Source organism: Danio rerio, chromosome 25 (assembly GCF_049306965.1).
Source record: "Danio rerio strain Tuebingen ecotype United States chromosome 25, GRCz12tu, whole genome shotgun sequence".
Classification (NCBI taxonomy): Eukaryota; Metazoa; Chordata; class Actinopteri; order Cypriniformes; family Danionidae; genus Danio; species Danio rerio.
In genome coordinates, this window is record NC_133200.1 from 26,281,735 (window position 1) to 26,305,666 (window position 23,932).

The following is a 23,932-nucleotide window of genomic DNA, read 5'->3' on the forward strand; positions in this document are numbered from 1 at the left end:
GCTGGGAAGAAAAAGCCAGTAATTTAATTCTAAAGGAAACAACATGTATACATTTATTTGCAATGTTTTATTAACTTTATATTTTCAAAGGTCACTTGAAAGTGGACATTATATCTGGAAGACTCTGGATATTCTCATATTGTATAGTGTATACAGTATATAGGCTTTTGGTTGAGTGTTAAAATAACTAAACTGCAGCCAGAGAGCTTCAGAGCTAGTTTCTTTTTTATGTAGCATTATTAGATTAGTGACCAGAAACTGATTTATGTCACATGTCAGTTTAGCCACAGGTTTGTTTATTATCCATTGTTGATTCAGGTTTAAGTAAATTTGTGTGAGTGACAGTGTTTGTAGAGGAAAAAGCTGAATATACAGCCCAAATGGATACCAATATTACATCTTGTATGTTATAGTCGTGCACCCTGGGAGAATGATTGATTGCACTGACCTCAAAACATTATATGGCTTTGTTGCAAATTTATTGTGCCTTAATGTAACAATACACTGTAGCATTACATTGCCATGGACAAATTCTCAAATGCAGTGGCATACCGCCACCTTTTGGACATTTGAAGGTTTTAACATTCGACTTTTGTTGCTATTTTTGTTGAAAATATTTTATCAAATATATGAAAATGTCACCCATTAACTTAACAAGATATGTTCCTTTTTAAGTTTTGATTACATTTACAATTCATCTTTAGTAGTAATGGAAGTTAGTAATATTCAACAATGTTAATAAATAAATTCCACATAAGATTAATTCATCCATTAATTTTTCATCGGCTAAATGCAACATTCCAGCTTATGTTTTACACAGCTGTACTGGAAAACACAAATACACTCTTGCTTTCATATACACACGCACACACAACTGTCAAATTAGTTTATTCAATTCACATATAGCGCATGTCTTTGGACTATGGGGAAACTGGAGCACCCGGAGAAAACCTACGAGAACACGGGGAGAGCATGCAAACTTCACACGGAAATGTCAACTGTTCCAGCCGGGACTCGAACCAGTTTCTTGTTGTGAGGCGCTAACCAAAGTACTTCCAATATTTCTGTGGAAATAAAAACACGAAACTACATTAAAACGCTTCCAAATGGTTCCACAATTCCTTCATGTTGTCCCAACACAAATTAAGTTAACTTAAGTAAACATAAAAAACGGACCATAAATAATAATGTTATCCTTATTAAAACAAAGTTTTTTTTATTATTATTATTATTATTTTTATTTTTTTTTTTTTACAAAATTAAAGATGTAGTGGAAACTCTTTTTGTGTGCTTTTTGAAAGTCTCTTCACACTTCAATAGTACTGATTAATGTTAATTATCTAAATGTATTTGTATTTTTATATTCTGGATAAGGCATAAAAAAATATGCAATTAAATATTGTCAGATGTACAATATGTAACAACTGTGATATGCTTAGATCACAAATCTTTTGCATGCAGTTTAGTTATATGACAATTGTCATAACTAAACTGCATGCAAAAGATTTAAGTGATTAATTCTGCTGAATTAATTCTATAATACAATTTTTTTAAATAGAATTATCTGTGGTCTTTGACATGACTCATGGCTGAGAATTAATGATCTGTCTTACCTCCCTGACTCTTTATCCCTCCTTTCTGCTTTATAGCCATGCTTAGTGAAAGTAACATCATCATATTATATAAACTTTAGTTTTGTCTACTTCCAAAACTTGCTGCGTGCCGACACCTCTGCTCAAAAGGCAGTTACTTCGGTTTCACCGTGCATGAGCGGCGCATATTTTATCAGCGTGAATGCAAACAACCAGGATTTACACAGGATCCTGAGTGAGGCGCACAGGAATGATTTCTCTGCGTATGCGTCAGTTCGCGTGCAAAAGTTGCCAACTGTGAACATCCCCAAACATCTTTATTCTAGGATTGCCACTATAAGTAATTACACTTGCATAAAGTAAATCGTATCCCAACGCTTTTACTAGGGGATGTTTTTGATTTGTTTTTTGCACCATCTCCGTATGCCACCCTCAGCAAGATGCCGCCTTGGGCAATCGTCTACATTGCCTATGCCTAAATCCGCCACTAGGGGAGGGTGAGATGCAGTGAATCAGCTATGTCAATGGCACCAATAATTTAGTGGCTGCATTTTATTTATTTGTTTATTGAATTATTGGGAATTTACATTTTAAATTAATATCAAAAGCAAAATCCTATTGGGGTGGCCACAGGGTTGGCCAGAGTTTACCCAGGGGTGGCCGTGGGGGCACCTCTGATCGCAGGTCCAGCAGTCGCTCCTCAAATGCTGTACGGGCTAAATCAGTCGTCTGATCTCAGCCAATATTGATAAAGTTAATAAATCATTTTTTTATTTTTTTTTATTTTCACATCACAAAGTCCCTTGAGTGTTTTGGAGTTTTACACTCCCTCCTTGACTGTCGTAACCCTTTGTTAGACACAGTTTCAGAGCTTGTTAATTCAGTTCCTAGCATCAATTCAGGAATCAAAGGAGTATTGCATAACTCTTCCAAAGGTGGACTGGAACCAAAAGTTTGCCAGTTTTTCATCTTATTTTTATTCGTTGTAATACACTCATTTTGTCTTATGGGTATGCTAGGTGATTTGAGCACATGAACAACCACATCCTGAGACACAGCATCATCCTCCCTTAATTGAACATCCATGCTTGGTAGTTCCATAGGCATTTCCTTTGGTCGGCCATGGAATAATGGATCCACATGGCGTCTGCATAAGAGACAGGTCCTGTAATATCCTGGATTGTTCCATGCACCCATTTTGGTCCACATCCAAAGTTCAGAGTATACACAGAGTCTCCAATCTGAAAGTAACAAGATTTCACATGTTGATCTTAGTATTCTTTCTGAACTTGCTGCTTTATTTCCATTTTACCAGTGAAATCTGGGTGCATCTTGTATTGCGTGCAACACAATTTTCGACCCATTAACAATTCAGCAGAAAACAGTCCAGTTGTAGACTGAGGTGTAAAGCAATAATTAAACAAAACTCTCTATGCCTTTGTCTCCAGGGTGTCCCCCAAACTCCTCTTCAAAAGGTCTTTAGAAGTTTGCACAACTCACTCTGCCAACCCATTGGATGAGGGGTGCATACAGTGCAGAAGTAACATGGGTTTTTCTATTCTTAGACATAAATGCTTTGGCTTCACTTAAAAAACACTGAGCATTGTCAGACACAATCATTTAAGGAATTCCATGTACACTAAAACTCTTACGTAAACAGTCCAAAGTAGCTGCTGTGGTTGCTGAATTTGCAACATATGCATCAATCCACTTGAAATGAGTATCAATGAGAATTAAAAACTATTTACCTAGGAAAGGGCCTGCATAATCCATGGGAATTCTCCTCTAGGGTTGTCTAGGCCACTCCTAGAGATGAAGTGGGGCTTTCACAGGATTTTTCAGATGTTCTTGACAAACATCACAATCTCTTTCTCGAGTTTCATTATCAGCATCAAGAATCGGCCACCACAGATACCTCCTGGCCAATCCTTTCATCTTGGACCTACCTGGGTGAGATTGATGTAATTGTTCCAACAACTCCAATCGTCCTTGCTGTGGAATAACAACACAGTTTCCCCACAAAACGCATCCATCTTGAACAATAAGTTCATGTTTTCTTTGCTTATAAGGGACCATTCCTTTTGTATTTCTGTGGTTTGGCCATCCTTTAAGTACATACTCACATACTCTGGACAACACGGGGTCTTTTGAAGTCCACTGCTTAATCTGCTCGGCAGAAGTCAAAGAACCGCTCTGCAACATCATAACATTCTTGCTCTGGTTCATCCCCAACCAATTGTGGAACAGGAAGACTACTAAAAGCATCAGCATTTCTGTGATTTTTACCGGCTCTGTAAAAAATGGAATACTCATAGGCCCCCAGCATTACAGCCCACCTCATAATTGGTTGAGAGGCCATTTAAGTGACAGCCTTCAATTCACCCAATAAACTGAGTAGAGGTTTGTGGTCAATACTCCCTACCTGCGAGTAGTTCGTCTCTGCAACTGTTAGTGTTCTAGACACAAATACAATAGGTCTTTCTGTTCCATCCTTCATACAGTGTGCAAATATTGCCCCCACTCCATATGCTGATGCATCACATGACAGGATTAGCTCTTTCTGGTCATCATAGTGGATGAGAATATTATTAAATTGTAACAATTGTTTGGATTTTCGGAAGGCCTTTTCTTGATCCTCTCCCCAGCACCAACCAACACCCTTCCTCAAGAGCTTGTGCAATGAAGATAGCAAGGTAGAAAGATTTGGCAGAAATCTGTTTTAGAAATTTAACAAACCCAAACAGGCTTTTAGTTCTGTCTCAGAAGTTGGTGTTGGTGCTTTCCTTTACTGCCTTAACTTTCTCTGGCATTGGATGAATACCCGTGGCATTGATTTTGTGGCCCAAGAAAACCACTTTTGGTTCCATGAACTTGCACTTTTCTCGTTTTAGTCGCAATCCACACTCCTCCAATCTCTATCCAGTGTCTTTAGATGATCTTTGTCATTTCTTCCTGTCAACAGAACATTATCCAAATATACAGTGACCTTTGGAATGTCCTTTAATATTCCTTCCATTGTTCTTTGGAAAATTGCAGGACTTAATCTCACCCCAAATGGTAAAAAAGTATACATAAAGAGGCCTTTATGCGTATTGATAGTGACATACTACTTAGAGGTTTCGTTAAACAAAATCTGTTGATAAGCATGACTCATGTTTAATTTTGTTTGTTTCTCACCTCCTCCTAACACCGCATGTCCTCCATTCCAGGAATGGGATAGTGCTCCAATGATGACTCTTTATTCACAGTCATTCTATTAATCTCCACAAAGTCTTATTGATCCATCAGACTTCAACACGGGCATGACAGGAGCTGCCCACTCTGAAAACTAAGAGATACCCACTCTGATACTAAAGATACCCCCTCGATAGAAGTAGACCCAAGTGTTGTAAAGCATCTTTTTAGACGCTTGCGCACCAATAAGGCTACTGGGCCAGATGGGTTATCAGCGTTTTTGTTAAAAAACTGTGCTGAAGAACTTGCAGTAGCATGGTGTCCTTTATTTCAGCAATCTTTGAATACCAACAATGTGCCAGCTCTGTGGAAAAAATCTTATATAACACCAATTCCTAAAAAACCTGGGGCTAGAGCTAATAACGACCTCCGCCCTGTTGCTCTAACTTCCAATGTTATGAAGTGTTTTGAGAAATTTGTAACCTCGTTACTGGAAAAAGAGGTAGAGCCACTCCTAGACACATGCCAGTTTGCCTATAGGCAGAATAAGAGCACTGAGGATGCCGCTCTTAGCATTGTTCATCTTGTGTCCAAGCATCTAGAGAATACTGAAGCTTATGCTCGTATTTTATTTGTTGATTTTAGTTCGGCATTTAATACAGTGCAGACACATCTACTTTTAGAGAAGTTGCATAACATGGGTGTCAGTACGTTCTTAATTAAATGGTTTTACTCTTTTTTTTTTTTTTAAGTAACAGAGCTCAGCAGGTAAGGGTTAATGGGACACTTTCTGAGGTCAGATACAGTAATACAGGAGTGCCACAAGGTTGTGTTTTATCACCTGTGCTTTTTGCCTTGTACACAAATGATTATAGGAGCACACATTTTAATAATTATATTGTGAAATATGCTGATGACACTGCCATTTTAAGTCTCTTACACAAAGACATGGACCTATCATCCTACCACAGTGAAATCGATCATTTCACTCAGTGGTGTGATAAGAACTGTCTTGTGTTAAATGTAAAAAAAGACACAAGAAACGGTACTTGACCCACGAAGTGTTTCTGAACACAGGCCTGTGATCATTAAAGACACAGTGATACAGCAAGTCACATCTTACAAATACCTGGGGTTTTATATGGACAGTGTTTTTTGTTGGAGAACACACATTGAGAGTTTATGCACACAACTACAACAGAGGCTTTATTTTTTAAGAAGGCTGAGATTGTATGGGGTGGGTAGCCATATCTTGCTTGTTTTTTACCGAGCTATGTTTGAGAGTCTTATTCGCTATGGAATCACAGTCTGGTTTGGAAACCTGTCTGTTCAGTTGAAAAATAAATTGGTTCATATACAAAAAACAGCCATGAAAATTATAGGGATAAAACAATATGAGCCCATCCAGACTCTATACAAACAGGCGGCTATAAAAAGAGCAATACGTATTAGCACTGATTCTAAACATCCCCTTTTCAGTGAATATCAGCTGTTACCATCAGGAAAAAGACTGAGAATGCCAATGTGTAAAACTAATAGACTGAAGCTTTTGTTTGTTCCTACCTCCATAAAACTGTTGAACTCTACCAATAACACTGCTCCTGCAGTACGCTAGCACTTGACTGGGTTCTGTGTTTTATATATTTATATTTATATACGGTCTTACTCTGTAAACAATGTATGTTCTTAACTGTTTGTTCTTAATTGTTTTGTTTTATTTATTTTTTACTGTCTGTTTAGACAATGTTGTAGCACCTTTTATGCCCAAGACAAATTTCCTCTCGGGGACAAATAAAGTTAAACCTAAACCTAAACCTAAAAAATTCCCAGGTTAAATTATGTGTTTTTTGATCAGTCGATTGAGTTCATCTTCCACTTTCGCTCTCATAGCAAATAGTAACGAGGATCATTTTAAAAAGTAAGGCTTTGCACCATTAGATACATGAATCTTTGTTGTGGCTCCTTTTAATGTTCTAAGTTCTTTAAAAAAAATAAAAAAAATTTCATGTTTCTTTAAAATGTCTAACAAAATTCCTGAGCTTGCCTGCATGTGGTTTACCTTTTTCAGCCCATGTCCAATTCAGCCAGCCAAACTCTTCCCAAAAAGTTAGGCCCAGATCCAGCCACCACCACCAATGAGAGATCTTTCACCAGTTCTTTATGCTGGACGTCACTGATTCTTAGTTGTAGATGTCCATCTATTAACCCAATGACGAAACTAACAGCATGGTCGAAGATTGAATGCATGTAAGCCTTTCTCTAGTGCTTCTGAAAATAATTTTGTTATTTATTAAAATTTATTTATATTTGTTTTTTTTAGCTCCGAATTTAATCTGACTCCAATTTTAAGTGACCATCAAATTTAGACTGAATTTCTAATTGTAAGAATGGATCACATTCATCATTTATGACTTAATTTAGAGTTTTGATCTAGACCTGTTCCCATACTCTTCAGTTATGTGTTCATTAGGGACCAAATGCCGCTCAAAGTTTCAAGCCCCGGGTTTGCATGTCTTCTCACGGACAGTAATTCGACCCTCTAAACTCAGAGGATGTAGGGTAAGCTAATACTTAAATATTGTAGTTGCTAACTGCTTACTCATGTTAAAAAGTAGTAGATTTAGCCATTTCCAGTCAACTTGCTAATTTCAGCAATTAGACGATTAAATCTTCCTGCTGTCATGCCACACTGCTCCATATAGTCAAATGTGTCGAATCCAAAGTCTAATGATGTCGAATCTAAGGTAGCGCAGACTCCACTTAATCTACTGGATATAAAAAGATTTCAGGAGAATTCAGGATGTATCAAAACTTAAAATTTTATTCATCAGATAAAATTGTATTATGCTAATTACATAATAAAAAAAACAATCAGAAAGCCAATTCAGAGAAGACACTGTAAAAATACAACATCCATTACTCAAAGATAAATTAAACAGTTAGAGATCCATACCTGACCAGAGAAGTACGTTGCTGCATAAGTCTCTGAGATGCTGCAATGGGGTGTCTTGGCTACAAGATCCCAATGATACTTGTTCACATTTCCTTAAATTTCTCAAGAACAAACAGCGATAATTTTAAAAAATTAGAAGCATTCCCTTGCCTGGTGAATTTAAAGAGTTATCAATCTATAAAAGGAGAAATATGAACTTTCTTGCATTCTGTAAGAGGCTAAAATATCATGTGCATTTGTTTATATGACAAGACATGTCTTTTTGACTCAAGAATGTCCATACTGACTCCAAAGGCAGAAACTTATAAGAACAGGGCCTGGTCTTAACTTTAGGGCCTTCTTCTACTTCTGGTAACTTAAATTTTAAATTTAAACAGGGTACAATTAATATCATATGTTTTATCATTTCATATTTTATCATTTTATACACTCATTTTGTAATTAATTCAGTTGTAACCATAGCAAATTATTGTCATTAAATCATCTCATTTTCAAGTATTTGTGAATTCCTTTTGATTTAATATCAACACTTAATTGCTCCATATTGCAATACAAAACAATCACATAATATCTACGCTCTCCCACAATTATAGCTATTAATACTGCCCTTATTTCCGTTTTTGCTATGAGATTGCAGAAGAATGGTTTGACAAGAAATGTGTTTTTTTTTTTTTTTTTTTTACCATCATGCTGATAACTTTTTAGTCATTTGGCAGAACTACAGTTCGAACGGCTGTGGTTAAAACCCATTGTTACACACTATGAGTAAACAAAGTAAAATTAACTAGTGTTATTTAACTCAAACAACATCAACTAATGTTAACAAAGATATAATAAATGTATTACTAGTTGTTCATGTTAGTAAATACATTAACATTAAATAATTGACTATTATTTAAAGTGTTATCATTAAATGTTCAATCTTAGCATAGCATCATCTGTCTCCATTCTGAATTAGCTGAGAGTTTGTAGTGCTACTGTTATATATGACTTAAAAAAGAAATAATCACTGTGTTTTTACAGAGACAGCACGTGTTTTATATCTGTATTTTACTTTACATGTTTAAATGGTCTATAGCAACTCCTGCATCATCGCCACATTTTTAGATTTTACTTGGATTTACTAATCCTAATAAAATTGCATTGTGTATTTACAGCTTAATAAAGTAAGCTCACAGTCAATTCCATATTTTAATTACATCAAATTCACACAAAGGTGACAAGAAAGAATATTTAAGAAATAACCTTTACAAAACCATGAATGCTTTGTGCTGGGCAATGCTGAACCATTATTTTCCGTTAACATAATTTCCATCCCAATAAAGTGTGTTTGCACAGCATACAGATCTGAATGAAAAGTAGGCACTAGAACAAACTGCTCTCTCTTTCATTTTGCCTGAATCTCACACAGCTTCATGATAATAACGGTCCGTCTCTGCAGTTTTAGTAATGTTTCTTTGCTTTGCTCATATCTCTACAGTGTGGTTTTGTGCATCTGCATGTTTGGCGTACGCTTCGTTCTTTTGCAAGGCTTCATTCTGACCTATTTAAAATGTAAAAAGGTATATATACAGTGCATCCGGAAAGTATTCATAGTGCTCCACTTTTTCCACATTTTTTTTATTTATGTTACAGCCTTATTACAAAATGGATTTATTTAATTTATCTTCTCAATTCTACACAAAATACCCTATAACAAGAATGTGAAAAAACATATTTTGAAATTGTTGCAAATTAAAATAAAAAATTGAAAAAATCACATGTACAGTACATAAGTATTCACAACCTTTGCTTAATACTGTCACATTTGGCGGAATGTAACAGGAACAAAAATGGGTGTAGGATCCAAGTGCAGTTTTAACGTGATAATTTGTGCAATGGCAGAGACAAAAATCAAAGACAAAATATCAAAGTAAACAAACAAACAAGGAAGTCAAACAGATTAAACTAGAACTAGACTTAGCGACTATGACAAGATACAAAACTGGATTCAGGCACACATACCAACAAGGATGAACTGACAAACGGGATGAATGACTGAATACATAGTCCAGGTAATCAACGGAGAAACAGAGACAGCTGTGATAGCAAATCAGTATATATGGAAGTCCAGGTGTGTGCGTGAAGGAATGTATTGATTTGTAGTTCTTAAGCCACTGTAGTTCGCTGGGAGTGTGCTGCCAAACTACAGTGGCATCTGGTGGACATGGACAGTCATGACAAATACTTTGTTGATGCACCTTTGGCAGCAATTACTGTCTTTGGGAATTTTTGCCAATTCCTCTTTTCAGTACCTCTTATGGCTCGTTTCCACTGACTGGTACAGTACGATACAGTTCGGGTCAGTACGGGTCACCTTTATCAGGCTTTAGTTTCCACTTCCAAGGGTACCCTTTTAGTGGGCGTGGTGTATGAAAGAAAGTTTCAGTCAATGTCATTCTCGCTCGAGGAAATCTCTACAACAGGGGTGTCAAACTCAGTTCCTGGATGGCCGAAGCCCTGCACAGTTTAGTTCCAACCCTGCTCCAACACACTTACCTGTAGGTTTCAAACAAGGCTGAAGGACTCCATTAGTTTGATCAGGTGTGTTTAATTAGGGTTGAAACTAAACTGTGCAGAGCTGCGGCCCTTTTGGAACGGAGTTTGACACCTGTGCTCTACAATAAAGCTGTATGGGTCGCTCGCATATCATATAAGAAGCACTTCTCACAAAACAGACACAGTTTATTTAACTACAGTGGGTCAGGAGGCTTTGATTTAGGGGCCACTGGCAGCTCATATAAACCCAGTAGATCAGTAGGTCTTGGTTCAGTAGTAACTGGCAATTTGTATAAACCCAGTGGATCAGGAGGTTTTGGTTCAGAGGGCACTGGCAGTTCATATAAGCCCAGTGGATCAGGGGACTTTGGTTCCAGAGTCACTGGCAGTTCATATAAACGCACTGGATCAGGGGGCTTTGGTTCAGGGCCACTGGCAGTTCATATAAACCCAGTGGATCAGAAGGCTTTGGTTCAGGAGTCATTGGCAGCTTGTATAACCCCAGTGAATCAGGGGGCTTTGGTTCAGGTTGCACTGAAGGTTTATATGATTTAGGTGGCTTTGGGAAGTCACATGGTTCTGGCAGCCATTAGTTGAACTCAGGTGGTAATTCTGGCCCTTTGTGGAACGCAGTTGGTAATTCTGGCCCTTTGTGGAATGCAGTTGATAATTCTGGCCCTTTGTGGAACTCAGTTGATGGCTCTGGCCTTTTATGGGATTTAGGTGACAGCTCTGGCTTTTTGTGGGATTTAGGAGACTGCTCTGGCCTTTCATGGGTTTCAGGTTACTGCTCTGGCCTTTTGTGGGACTCAGGTGACTGCTCTGACCTTTCATGGGACTAAGGTGACTGCTCTGGCCTTTTGTGGGATTCAGGTGACTGCTTTGGCTTTCGTGGGACTCAAGTGGGTCTCATGCCCCTGGCCACTCGAGGATTTCAGAGCTGTGTGGCGCCTGCCATTCAAGGATTTCAGAGGATCCTAGCACTCCCCATTCAAGGGATTCAAAAGTATCTGTCTGACGCCTGCCATTCTGGAAATTCAGAGGGTTCTGGCTTCCACCATTCAAGGAATTCAGAGGTGTCTGGCACCCGCCATTCGAGAGATTTAAGAGGCTCTGGCCCCCGCCATACGGGAGATTCAAGCGGCGGCGACTCTGGTGGCGACTCTGGCAGTTTTGGTAGCAACAGCTCTGGAGGTGGCAGCTGCTTTGGCAACTCAGGTTGTGGCAGACGTTCTGGTGGCTTAGGTGATGGCATTTCAGGAACAGGAACTTTGACTGGAATTATACCAGGAACAGAATTGGAACAGGGAGCCATCTTGTGAGCTTGTGGCAGATTGGCGCTTACCCATGCGTAAGCTGGAAGGCTGGTCGTGCCCACTTTGTGAGCTGGAAGACTGGAGACAGCCATCTTGTGAGTTTTAGGACTGGAGTCAGCCATCTTGTGAGCTAGAGAAATGGTGGCGGCCATATTGTGAGCTGGGGGGCTGGAGGTGGCCATTTTGTGAACTGGAGGACTGGAGACAGCTATCTTGTGAGCTGAAGGACTGGAATCAGCCATCTTGTGAGGTGGAGAAATGGAGGCAGCCATCTTGTGAGCTGGAGGACTGGAGACAGACATCTTGTGACCTGGATGACTGGAGTCAGCCTTCTTGTGAGCTGGAGAAAGCCCTGGCATGGCTTGAGCAGGCCCTGGCGTGGTAGGAGCTGAGGTTTTGCGGTGTTCGTCCACTGGACCCACAGTGAGAGAAGAACCACTGATCAATAACGCGTAGTCAATGTATTGGGCCAGTGAAATTTTTTATTTTTTTTCCCTTGGCAGCCTTGATCTCCATGGTTCATTAATTCCATTTCTAAAAATGTCCTTTAACGCCACTTCACTAAAATCCACCAGGTAACAAAGTTCACAAAAAGTTTTCTGTAGCTTGCAGGCTTGAAACTTCTGCTGGATTCAAGAGAGGTTAAGTATTCTGTAGCGGGCAGTCTGAGAACGTGTTAGAACCATATGCAGAAGTTTATTAATGGGATTAGACAGAGACATCAATGGGTAAACAAGTGGAGAGTTGGCAACATGTAAGCAGTACAAACCAAACAAAAAACACAGGGGCAATTCCAGGAGACGTAGTAGTAATTCAGGCAGAGGATCAGTGCAACAATAATCAGTCCAAAACAGATCAAGATACACAGGGACAAATCCAGAAGATGTGGTGAGAAGGCAGGCAAAAGTTCAAGACAACAATAAGCAGTCCAAAACAGAGCAAGAGAACAAAGACAGATAACGTACTTAAGGCAGGCAGGGTCATACACAGGCAGATAGTCACAAAAGTCTCTTGAAACAACGCTTGGTAAGGCAGGAGAACTGGCAATACTTCGCAAGGAAGCATGGCCTGAGCTCTTGCTGAAATACAGCACAAACAGGAAGTGAGTGTACAGGGAGCGGAGCTGAGTCAGTAGTCGAGCGAGAACTCTCTCCGTTGGCATATTTACAACCTTTCAAAGATCACCTACAACAACACTAAGTAATAGCCACAGCACAATAAGTAAATGTCATTTATTGGCACGTGTTGTAAAAAAAATGCAGCACGTTTCTTCTCTTTTAATTATTTGTTTGCATTGTAACATCACCGTGGCACAGTTGGTAGCACGATTGGCTCACAGCAAGAAGGTCGCTGGTTCAAGCTCTGGCTGGGTTAGCTGGCATTTCTGTGAGGACTAAGCCGAAAAGAAAATGAATAAATGAATACTTGCATTGTGAGACTTTGCAACACATATGGTCAAACAGGTCTTTTAATTTACTGGGGTTTTTTGTAGCAGTGCGTTTAGCTCTTTGGGCCACCGTAAGGGGTACTATAAAATAAACTAACAATAAATATTGCTAATATTGCTAGTAAGTCACCCTCATTTGTCAACTAAAGCTGGACTGACCAATGTACTTGACCCAGAGAAGTTTAAGTAGGATTTGTCGGTTTTGAAGATTTAAGACCTTTGAAGGTCCTAAGAAGTACACTGTAAAAAGTCATCACTTAATCTACTTAAAATGCTTGTGAACTTTACAAATTTAGGCAAATTTGTAGACTTTACTTGATTTGACTGTCTTAGGTAAACTTTAACGTGGATCCAATAGATAAACTAAAGAACTTTGAACTGTACTGAAGTTCATCAAGTAAGTTTGACTAAAGGTTGAATCCATGCAGTACCGCATTTTGGTCAGCAGGTGGAGTAAGATCTGCACATGCGCAAACGGAAGGTGCATTCACTCGTGTGGCGCCCTTTGAATGGGATTCAAACTGGCAATTTTACAATGCAAAATATACATTATTTTACTGTAGAAGCTCTAATGTTATTATTTCTTCACTCGTTTGTGGTATTTTATATACTTATTGAACATGAATCATGTTGGAATTCCATCTGAGAAACCAGTGCCAGCCCGTAGGCCTGAGGGGCCCCAGACGAGATTTAAAAGAAATGGGCCAAGTGCATTTTGAATCAAATGTATTATTTTTGTAAATAAATAACATACAAATACAGTAAATGCATAACTAACTATAAATGCAGGATACATTTTAGCTTGTTTTTACACAGAGATTTACAAAAAAACTTTGCATTAGATGTTGGAAAGTGGATTTTGACAAAATGAGGGGAAACGTGTTTTGTCAGCAGGGTGAATTAGTGGGATAGAAAATGAATTGATTATTTACTAATACATGCTGAATATGGCCTATTTTTCCTCACATATTACACAAGTTTTTTTGTGATCATGGGCATTGTTACATTTATTAAAACAAGTCCTAATACTACACTAATAAATAATATAATATGCATAGCAGAACATGCCTGTACTGAGCTTGCTTTTCTTCCTCTACTTTTCTTTCTTTTTTTCAGCTACAAGTTTGCATAATTCAATTAAGTAAACTTTAATAAATTACTTTTTATGGTGTAAGGAATAGCTTTTCAAATGCTGTGAGCTTAGATTGTTGGAGTGACAGGTTAGAAACAGCCTTTTGTTTTTTCACAGTTCTTTTTTGTTTTACAGGGCTATTGATATTATTTTATTTGAAATGAATATCACTGTAGTTTTTCAGAAAAATATGATGTTTTATTTGTGCATTTACATATTTAAATGGTCTAGGGGATCCATCTTGTGGCCTTGGATTACATTTACTAAACTTAAAATAAAATTGCATTAAATGTATAAGTCTAACCAGCCGTATACAGTATAGTGTAAACCTATAGTCTATTTAATATTTTAATTATGTTAAGATCACACAATCATGAATGTGTGCTTGTCGGTGTAGGACCATCATTATCAGTTTTTCAGTTTGCACAGCCTGCAGATCTGAATGAAAAGTAGGCACAAAAAAATGCTCTTTTTTTACTATTGCCTGCATGTCACACAGATAATAACGGTCCACCTCTGCAGTTTAAAAGTAAAGTATATTTGCTTTGCTCGTATCTTTACCGTGTGGTTTTGTGCATTTGTATATTTGGCATGGTACATTCTTTTGGCAATTTCATTTTCTATACTTCGTTTTCTTTACTTCATAATTTTTATGAAATGGTCGATTCGGAAATCATCTCTATGAATATTCTGTACGCTGTAACGGTATATTGGAATAAAATAAGCTTATTTTAAAATATCTTAATTCTACTGATGAACGTGTTCATATTTGTAAAGGAAAAGCAGTTTTAAAAAAAGATGGATATGTTTAAGCCTAAAGAAATGTAGGCCTATTTTGATTCCATACTCTCAATTCATTTATAGCACATGCCTTTGGACTGTGGGGAAACCGTAGCACCCAGAGGAAACCCAAGCAGACATGTGGAGCACATGCAAACTCAACACAGAAATGCCAACTGGACCAGTCAAAACAGCGACCTTCTTGCTGTGAGGTGACTGTGCTAACCATTGAGCCAACATACCGCCTTATTAGGCTATTAATTGAAGTTATTATTTCGTTTTGCGGTATTTTTTTCTTCCAGGATATGTCAAGGAAAGCATCCTTTAAATGTGTTTTATAGTAAATAACAAATAATTTCTGCAATCAGTAAAACTAAACATTGTGTTCTGCACAAAACTCTTGCCAAGCAATCACATCATCTAAACATTTTTACATGTATTTTATGAGAATTAATGTGTTATTTAAATTTAGTTTTTTATTGAGTAATAGAGGTTTAAATAATTTGCTTGTTAAAAGAATATAAAAATGTACTGTAAATAATTTGGATAGATGAATCTGGGAGGTTTTGAAGCTTGATGTAATGAGTCTAGTTCTGATGTAAGGTGATGTATGAATAAAATAGTGTACAATGTATTTCAAATAACAATTATTACACTAATATTATTATCATATTGTACATTTGAATTAGTAGTTGTATTTAAACTGTAATTACCTTTATAAGATGAAAATATAATTCTGTCCTCATCTGTCCCCATTCAATTTTAGCTTAAATTCAGGATAATTATTGGTTTCCATTAGAAACCATTTTAAACTTTTAATTTCTCACTTTAAAAAAAAAAAATCAGCAGTAGTGACTTGCCTGTTAAAAATGACAAAATCTCAAAAAAACAGAACATTTATGGAATAAACAACGGGTATTCACTGTGAACTAAACCACTCTCCTTACTGCGACACTTTGTATGAAGAGTTAAATAAGAGATTATTGGGAAATAACAAAGGGGTGTGAAAAACGACTGGTCAAATGAGAAACATGAGATAATGGAGAAGCGAGACGTTATAAAAGGAGACTGCGAGACACACAGAGAACTAAACCATCACAGACATCTACAAATCCAGCCAGTGAAGAGAGACTGTGTGAAGATGTGGTGGAAAACCAGTGTGACTTTACTCCTGCTGATGTGTGTCAGAGGTAAGAACTTACAGTCTTATGATTTAAGATCCACCTGAGACTCTTTTAAAATTGAATTAATTGTCTTACATTAACATTAAAAATCAAACATGTAGTTTCTAATTGCAAGATCAAACTGTTGCATAGTCAGTTCAATAAATAACTTTCAAATTTCCTTCATATGTTCCACACCCTCTCTTTTACAGCTGATTCACTTTCTAATTTGCAAGGTAAGTGTTCTTCTCTCTCTTGACATCGAGCCATAAATATCAATTCGAGTTCATGCTTAAATATTACTTGATAATAAAAGTAGGTTTTCGATTAGCTTACTAATGATTATAATTGAGAAACCAGCCGCGATCAATCCTATCACATGCTTCTCTCTAAATTATTTTGTTGAAACTTCTTTGTTTTATTAGAAATTGTTTGGATGCTCTGCATTTTTTACACAGTAAACTCTCTCTCTCTCTCTCTCTCTCTCTCTCAGTTTGTGGACGTCCAAACCCGCAGTTAAACCCTCGTATCGTGGGTGGTTTAAATTCAACTGAGGGCGCATGGCCATGGATGGTCAGTCTGCGCTACTATGGAAACCATATTTGTGGCGGCTCCCTCATCAACAATGAATGGGTGCTGACCGCGGCTCACTGCGTCAAGTAAGTAAGACACGTCAAACACAAACTATAATAAATTACCTTGTTTGTTGGTGGAAATGTTCATGTATCAGTTTTTCCATCTCTTGTTTTCTTTTTCTGTATACAGCTTAACTAGGTCCAACATGCTTGTATACTTGGGAAAGTGGAGACGTTATGCAGCTGATGTCAATGAAATCACCAGAACTGTCAGCAACATCATTCCACATCCTTCCTACAATAGCACAACTTATGATAATGACATTGCTCTGCTGCAGCTGTCATCTACAGTCCACTATTCTGACTACATTAAACCCGTTTGTTTAGCAGATGAGCAAAGCAACTTCCCTCCTGGCACCAGGAGCTGGGCCACAGGCTGGGGGCGTATCGGAGTTTCAGGCAAAGGTGGTATAAGAGGCAGAACCACAGTGTCTGTGCCTTTACCTCCTCCTGGGATTCTGCAAGAGGTTAAGCTTAAAGTGTACAGTAATGCAGACTGTAATAGTATTTGTCATGGACGAATCAACCCCAACATGATTTGTGCTGGTACACGAAGTGGAGGCAAAGCAACCTTTTCTGTATGATAATCAATAAGATTATTCTAATCAAGACATTATTCTTCTGTATATGCACACACCTAAACACACTGCAAACCTGAATCTCCAACCAGTCTGACTGTATGTTGTCTCTATTTGATGACACAAAAACAATAAACTAAATCAGTAACTGCATAACATAATCTCTCTCTGTAGGGGGACTCTGGTGGTCCACTGGTGAGTAAGCAGTGTTCAGTGTGGGTTCAGGCTGGTGTTGTCAGTCATGGGTATGGATGCGCACAGCCTAATCTTCCTGAGGTGTTCATCCGTGTCTCAGAGTATAAACAATGGATTACAGCCGCTGTTGGTGGAAACCTGCCTGGATTTGTCCACTTTGACCCAACATGTTTACTTCCTAGTAAGATTCTTCTCCTCATGCCTACACACACGCATATACACAAATTGTACAATAACACACATATTTTTACTAATGTTTGTTTATGTATTTTGTGTAGACAATTGCGTTAAACTCAGAAATTGCTTTGGGTAATTAAAACTGCTGCAGTGATTTCATACTCTGGTGAGTCCACACATACATACCCCCACACAAACATATATATATATATATATATATATATATATATATATATATATATATATAGGGTTCTCATTTTTTTAAACTTCCCATAGATGTACTGCTTTGTACAGACTGCATATTCTGCCCTCTTTGACCCCTAAACTATAACCATAAAGAAAAAAATACAGCATATTTAAAAAGGTCCTCACAAGGGCAACAATAACTGTTATTGCTATATATTCATGAGTACATTTGGTCCACACAAAATTAGGAAAAAATTGTTTTTGTGTGTCTGAAGGTTAATGTTCTGAGTGTGGAGGATTCTCATCAATACACACCTGCCTATCACATGATGAAGCCTCTTCCTGTCTGCGATCTACTGGCCAATGTTGATCTGAAAACTATTTTAAAAAATACAACACTGTTAAATTTTCTGTTCGTGCATGATATTGGTTATAATAATGAGATTACAACATGTGTTTGAAACATGACAAAGAGTGCTTGATTGTTTGGCAGAATGTGCAGAAGTTTGTGAGAATAAAAATAGGTTAGAACTGCACATCTGTGTCTATTTCTGTCTTTTGCGTTTTAAATGCAAACAAAAAATGTCAAATTTGCACATCTGAATATTTGTCATCTGAGGAAAAAAAAAAGTGCTTGAAGTTGCCAATGTGTTGTCGAACGCAATTACAATAAGTTGCAATATCTGAAAGTCATTTGAATGAAACATTTGACAATAACATCAGGGGTTAGATGCTGTATACATTAGTGGGTTTAATTTATATAAAACAAATTAAAAAGGGGTAAAACTATATGTGTAACACGTGTAAAACGTGTGTAAACACAAGTTAATTTACCTCATGGCAAGTTGTTCTTAATAGGATGTGGTCAGCCCACCAGGCTCAAATCATAAAATAAAAATACATGAATGAGATGTTGAATAAAGTGTGAATTGAATATGGAAGTTTTTTAGGTAATTTTGATAATAATTGATTTGTACATAAGTGCTCGTTCATGAATCAGTTGGTTAAAATAAAAGATGTGGTTGGAAACAGATGATTAATTAATAATATCAAGCACAAGGCCTCGTCATCTTTTATGTCCAAAATGTCCAAAGACAAACAATGAATTGATCTTGAGAGGTTCCTCGTATATCTCGCCGTGATGCGCGCTTTATAAAATGAGAGTCTGCATAGGCCCATATTCGTGCCAGTCTGTCAGATAAAATTGGTAAAAACACACGCTGATATAACGGAAGTCTGCACATAACAGGGTTTTGTGCGTCCCCCAATATGCGATGTCAAGAGGGTGACAAAATAAGCTGCACACACTTCATGATGTAATGCGTGGAGGAGTCTCACAGCGCAAAGCATAACCAAACCTTTACATGTCCATGCTTAATCAGTCATTGATAAGGTCTATCGATTAAAAGATTATTGACAATCAATAGATCATCAAGTAATCGTTAGCATCCCTAAAGAAAATTAAAGATATTTTACCCTAAATTTATCATACTCACCATTAAAAGGAGAGTTCATCTAAAACTGAAAATTCTGTGACCATTAACTCACCTTTTACTTGTTCCAAACTTGTTTTATTTTTTTTCTGATGTTGAACAATAATATCCAATAACTTGTAATGTCTTTGGTTGTTGAAAACTTGAACAGTAAATGCTGAATTCGAATTTTTCTTTTTCTTATTATTTTATTTATATTGTCAGACAGCTAAATATTTCACAAAATGTGTTAAATCAGCTGCACAATGGGATTGGTATGCTAAAAATCCTATAAAATTGATAGATATAAAAATGTTACATTTATCGTGATAATTATCGATATCGACCGATATGAAAAAATTATAATAAAAGCAAAGGCCAAGAAAGCTCACACAAAAGCAGAACAGCAAATAACTGGTGATTTATTTGAAATGGTTATGATTATTTTAATAATTTTATTTTATTTTGCTGGTTTCTGTTCAGTTCAACCAGATCAGTATTAATGTTTCATAAACAGTTCAGTTTAGTTAATGGTAACTTAACTTTTCCTTACCCTAACCACTGTTTACAGTATTTGACATTTTTACTCTATACTATTTCTATAAATTGATACATTTTGTTAAATGACAGCATTAAACAAATAAAATATTGTTTATTTGTAAGTCTTGGTGATTTTCTTATTTATCTGTCACTAGTTGTGTATGTTAACAATTAAATACAGGTTAATTATAATTCCTAAAATTATATTATAATTCCAAAAAATTTGGGTCGCGGCTTGATGACCATGTGAAAATTTGGGTCCCATGGCCAAACCAGTTGAGAATCCCTGTCTTAGAGGGTAATATGTCAAAAAATATGCTTACCTTGCAAATTTTTACCAAAAACAGTTCACAGGATGTCAGGCCTGAGTTCCTTGTTTTTAATTTCAATGTAAAAGCAATGTTGTGACGAGTGCTTTTGAATGTTTTAGTGACAACTAGGGGATTTTTTTGGCATAACATACTTCAACCAACTGGTAGAGATGGCTTAATCAGGTTTAGTTAAGTTAGGTACTCCTCTCAATAAGATATTGTCAGTCAAAATATGGTAAACTATTTGGTCAAGCAGGCAGTTAAAGGGATAATATATAAATATTAATATATTTATAGATTTTAATAAAAAAAAATATTGTGTTGTAAAGAAAAAATCTGTGTATGGAAAGCATTGACAATGCTTAGATATCGAATTTAACCGAATCGATGGCATGATAATCGTAACCGAACCAAACTGTGAGACCAGTGTAAATTCACACCCCTACTCGTTACAATTTTAGACCTTTTTCTTGGCTGCAGCATGGAGGGCGCCTAAGAGACCAGCGTCTTCCGGTAGAATGTTTAGAACTTTCGTTTACAGCGTTTACAACCGAGAATTTGCAATCCGAAAATGGGTTTCAATAGCGTTTTGGGTGGATTACGGAATGTTTTTGTTACACAACTTTGAAAGGTGTGTGTTAAAGCTGTTATAATCTGTCAGATCTGTGGTTCAAGAAAGAAAAACGGTATTGTAAGCCAAGTTTCTTTTCGTTATGTCCCAAAAAAAAGTTTTTTAAAATAAACAAAACAATGTGATGGGCTCTATTTTGACGGTCCATGCGCAAATCTCAAAACCCAGGGCGCAAATTCTTTCAGGGCGTGTCAGAACGCATTTTTGCTAACTTAAGGACGGGAAAATCCGCTTTGCGCCATGGCGCATAGTCTAAAAGGGTTGAGTTTATTTTCTTAATGAGTTATAGGTGTGTTTTGAGAATAAACCAATCAGACTCTCATCTTCCATTACCTTTAAGAGCCAGCTGCGTCGCGCCATAAGCGCATTGCTATTAACATGACGTAAAGTAAGTTCACTTTCGCTTTTGCTCTCGTGGATAGGGAAACCTTACCGCACAGACATCCATTAATTAGCCTATAAATAATTAATTTTGTTTGTTAAGCGCAAAGATTTGTTTCAAAACTATTTCTAAATTCAGTTCTAATTTCTTAGCAAACGAATAAATGATTAATAATAACAAAGTTTGGTCAAAATATGGAGTTATTTCCAAATACACCTGCTATGCCCCATATGGTCAAAAACCTGACAGGTGGACAAATCTAAGCTTGTTTTTAATAAAACAAGTATAAATAGCATATAATAAATAATACTGCTAATAATAATAACATTATACAAAAGCAAATTGAATGAACTAAAAAAGCCTCCCGAGATGAAGAAAGCATGAAGGCAGTGGTTTTTAAATTCATGTTGGCTAGAAATTAATATGTTTTGTAATATTTTAATCATTTATATCCTATATATATATCATTATTATATCCTATATATATCCTTAATATATTATATCTTTTTCATATGTAAAAATATTTGCGTATTGCATCTTGTGTGTAGTGTGTAAGCCAGGCCACTTTGCCTTAGTGTGTAGCCACTTTGCGCCAGACAATAGACAGACTTTGTTCTGGTCTAAAGAACAGACTATTTACAGTTTCTCAAAATAGCAACGCACCAAAACACGCCTGATTTTTTAGACCAGAACGCCTATGGGCGCACATTTGAGCGCAAATGCATTTGCTATTTAAACAGCGTGGCGCAACACCTCAAAAGGACCCTTACGCCAAGCTTAAAGTATTAAAAGACTATTGCGTTGCGCCTTGCGCCACATTGCGCCGGGTGTATGATAGGGCCCGATGTCTTTTGACTGCTTTCTTTAATAACTACAGTACACAATACTTTTACTTTCAGTACTTTAGTAGTACATTTTGAAATAAACTACTTGCAATACTTAAGTACAAAAAATGTTGAATACTTTTGTACTTCCACTTAACTATAGTGCTTAAAGAGCACTTCTACTTGTACTTAAGTCACTTTTTGATACTTGTACTTTTACTTAAGTCTGGGTCTCTAGTACTTTATACATCTCTGACAATGACAGACAGCTACTCAGACATTATGAAGCAGAGACCCATATTTCCCAGTGGTTGTTTGATGCAGTTGTTGTGGAGTTTATTCAGCAAATGTGGGATTTGGATCCTATTTAATGTCAGGAATTATTTTTTTAAAGAGACTGTTTATATCACTCCACTACTGTGGACAAACTACACCTTCACACATTTCTGTCCAAGCAGCTTCCAAAAGTTGATTTTGCATAATAGCCCTTTAAAGTTAGTACTGGTGAGATGTTTTGAATCGATTATTGATTAGATTAACCAGTATGTAAATGATATTCAGTTTCTATTGAAATTCTCTCATCGGACTATTCAAATATCCTGGAACAGGATAATAAAGGATGGCAAAACCATATTATTACCATTTCTGCATGTCAGCAGATCTAAATGAAAAGTTTTTTACTGATGGTCAACAACAAAAAAACATTTTCAAGTTCTTGGTTACTTCATGTTCACCCTACATAATACACCACTTTTGCTATTAAATCTGTGGTTTGATTCTACAAATATGTCATATGTTCTCTACTAATTTTAACAATAAATGAAAAAACGAAATAAAATTATTAAATGCCCGGAAAAATAAATAAAGCAAAACATTATTTCTGTAATTAGTAAAACTAACAAATATGCTTTCTCCACATCAATACTCTGGTGTCAAGCAATAACATAATTTAATCATATTTAAATGTATTTTATAACAATTAATTTTCTAAAAGAAAAAAATTAAAAAAATTTAAAACATCCGAACAATACAAAACTGTACTTTAAATAAATGTTCTAATTTGGATAAATGTTGCTCATCCCCCAATGATGGGTAGGTTTGTGGGTGTTGTTTAGAGGCAGGCTTTCTTATAAAAATCGTATGTTTTCATATGAATAAATTCATACAAATAAGCCACTTTTATGACATATTGTGAATAGTTTTGTTTTCTTGTAAAACTGGGCTATTTGTTCAATAGAATATACATATTCAGGCACTCCCCATCAGGCCCTTTAACATTTTTTTTTAAACATGTATTAGTTTGACATTTTTTCAATAACTACCATACAACACAACAACAATAAAAAATAAATAAATAAATAAGCTTGATAATACAAAGAAAATAATGGTAACAATATTAGTTAAGAACAATTTTTTAAATAAAAAAATTAAGTTAATATTAAATAACAATTAGGTCATATAAACAGTTTTAATTATATAAATACAAAGAGGTAATCAATAGGGGTAGTGGCATATTAAGCATTACATTGCTGCTCAGATTCATTGTCACGTTATATTGGTCCAGATGATCAAGAAATGGTTGGCACACTTACACCAGTCATATGTAGAGTAGATGATAGCAAAAATTATGTGTAATATAGATTTTGAGTAGTGCAGTCTGTGCATTACTTTAAATTAAATTGATTGATGCCTAGAATTAATAGAACAAGCTCTAATTCTACTGAGGCTGTCCTCCCTTGTATCAGTCTCAATCTGTATGTCTAGTTAGGCACTGTAACATTTTAATAGTATTAAAGATAGCTATGAAAAAAGAAAGAGGGGTGTGACAAATTACTGGTCAAAGAGGAGATAAGAAGTGATAATGGAGAAGTGAGGCATTATAAACGGAGACTGTGAGAGATACAGA

At 36.5% G+C, this 23,932-nt stretch overlaps 1 protein-coding gene across 4 annotated transcripts; it reads left to right on the forward strand.

Moving 5' to 3' along the window:
- The first annotated feature begins 886 nt into the window (after positions 1–886).
- On the forward strand, positions 887–18,395 carry si:ch73-182e20.4. Of its 4 annotated transcripts, XR_012400420.1 has the most exons (11): positions 6,838–7,013; positions 15,017–15,144; positions 15,235–16,122; positions 16,308–16,331; positions 16,589–16,754; positions 16,861–16,939; positions 17,061–17,308; positions 17,483–17,503; positions 17,604–17,684; positions 17,782–17,846; positions 18,142–18,395. XR_012400420.1 is itself a non-coding variant. In XM_073943189.1 (10 exons), the coding sequence occupies exons 3-9, from the start codon at positions 15,972–15,974 to the stop codon at positions 17,818–17,820; spliced, it is 930 nt and encodes a 309-aa protein (XP_073799290.1). In that variant the 5' UTR covers positions 887–1,049; positions 15,017–15,144; positions 15,235–15,971; the 3' UTR covers positions 17,821–17,846; positions 18,142–18,395. The 4 variants fall into 4 exon arrangements, 3 of the variants coding, with proteins under 3 accessions (XP_073799290.1, XP_073799289.1, XP_009296334.2); XM_073943189.1 differs by lacking the exon at positions 6,838–7,013 and adding an exon at positions 887–1,049 and having other exon boundaries at positions 16,861–17,308; XM_073943188.1 differs by lacking the exon at positions 6,838–7,013 and adding an exon at positions 887–1,049 and having other exon boundaries at positions 16,861–17,308; positions 17,483–17,684.
- The last annotated feature ends 5,537 nt before the right edge of the window (positions 18,396–23,932 follow it).

Coding starts and splice junctions, on each gene's coding strand:
- si:ch73-182e20.4 (XM_073943188.1), top strand. CDS start 15,972: ATGGAGAAGCGAGACGTTATAAAAGGAGACTGCGAGACACACAGAGAA. Junction 16,123..16,307: donor CCTGCTGATGTGTGTCAGAG/GTAAGAACTTAC, acceptor TCTCTTTTACAG/CTGATTCACTTTCTAATTTG. Junction 17,685..17,781: donor CCCAACATGTTTACTTCCTA/GTAAGATTCTTC, acceptor TATTTTGTGTAG/ACAATTGCGTTAAACTCAGA.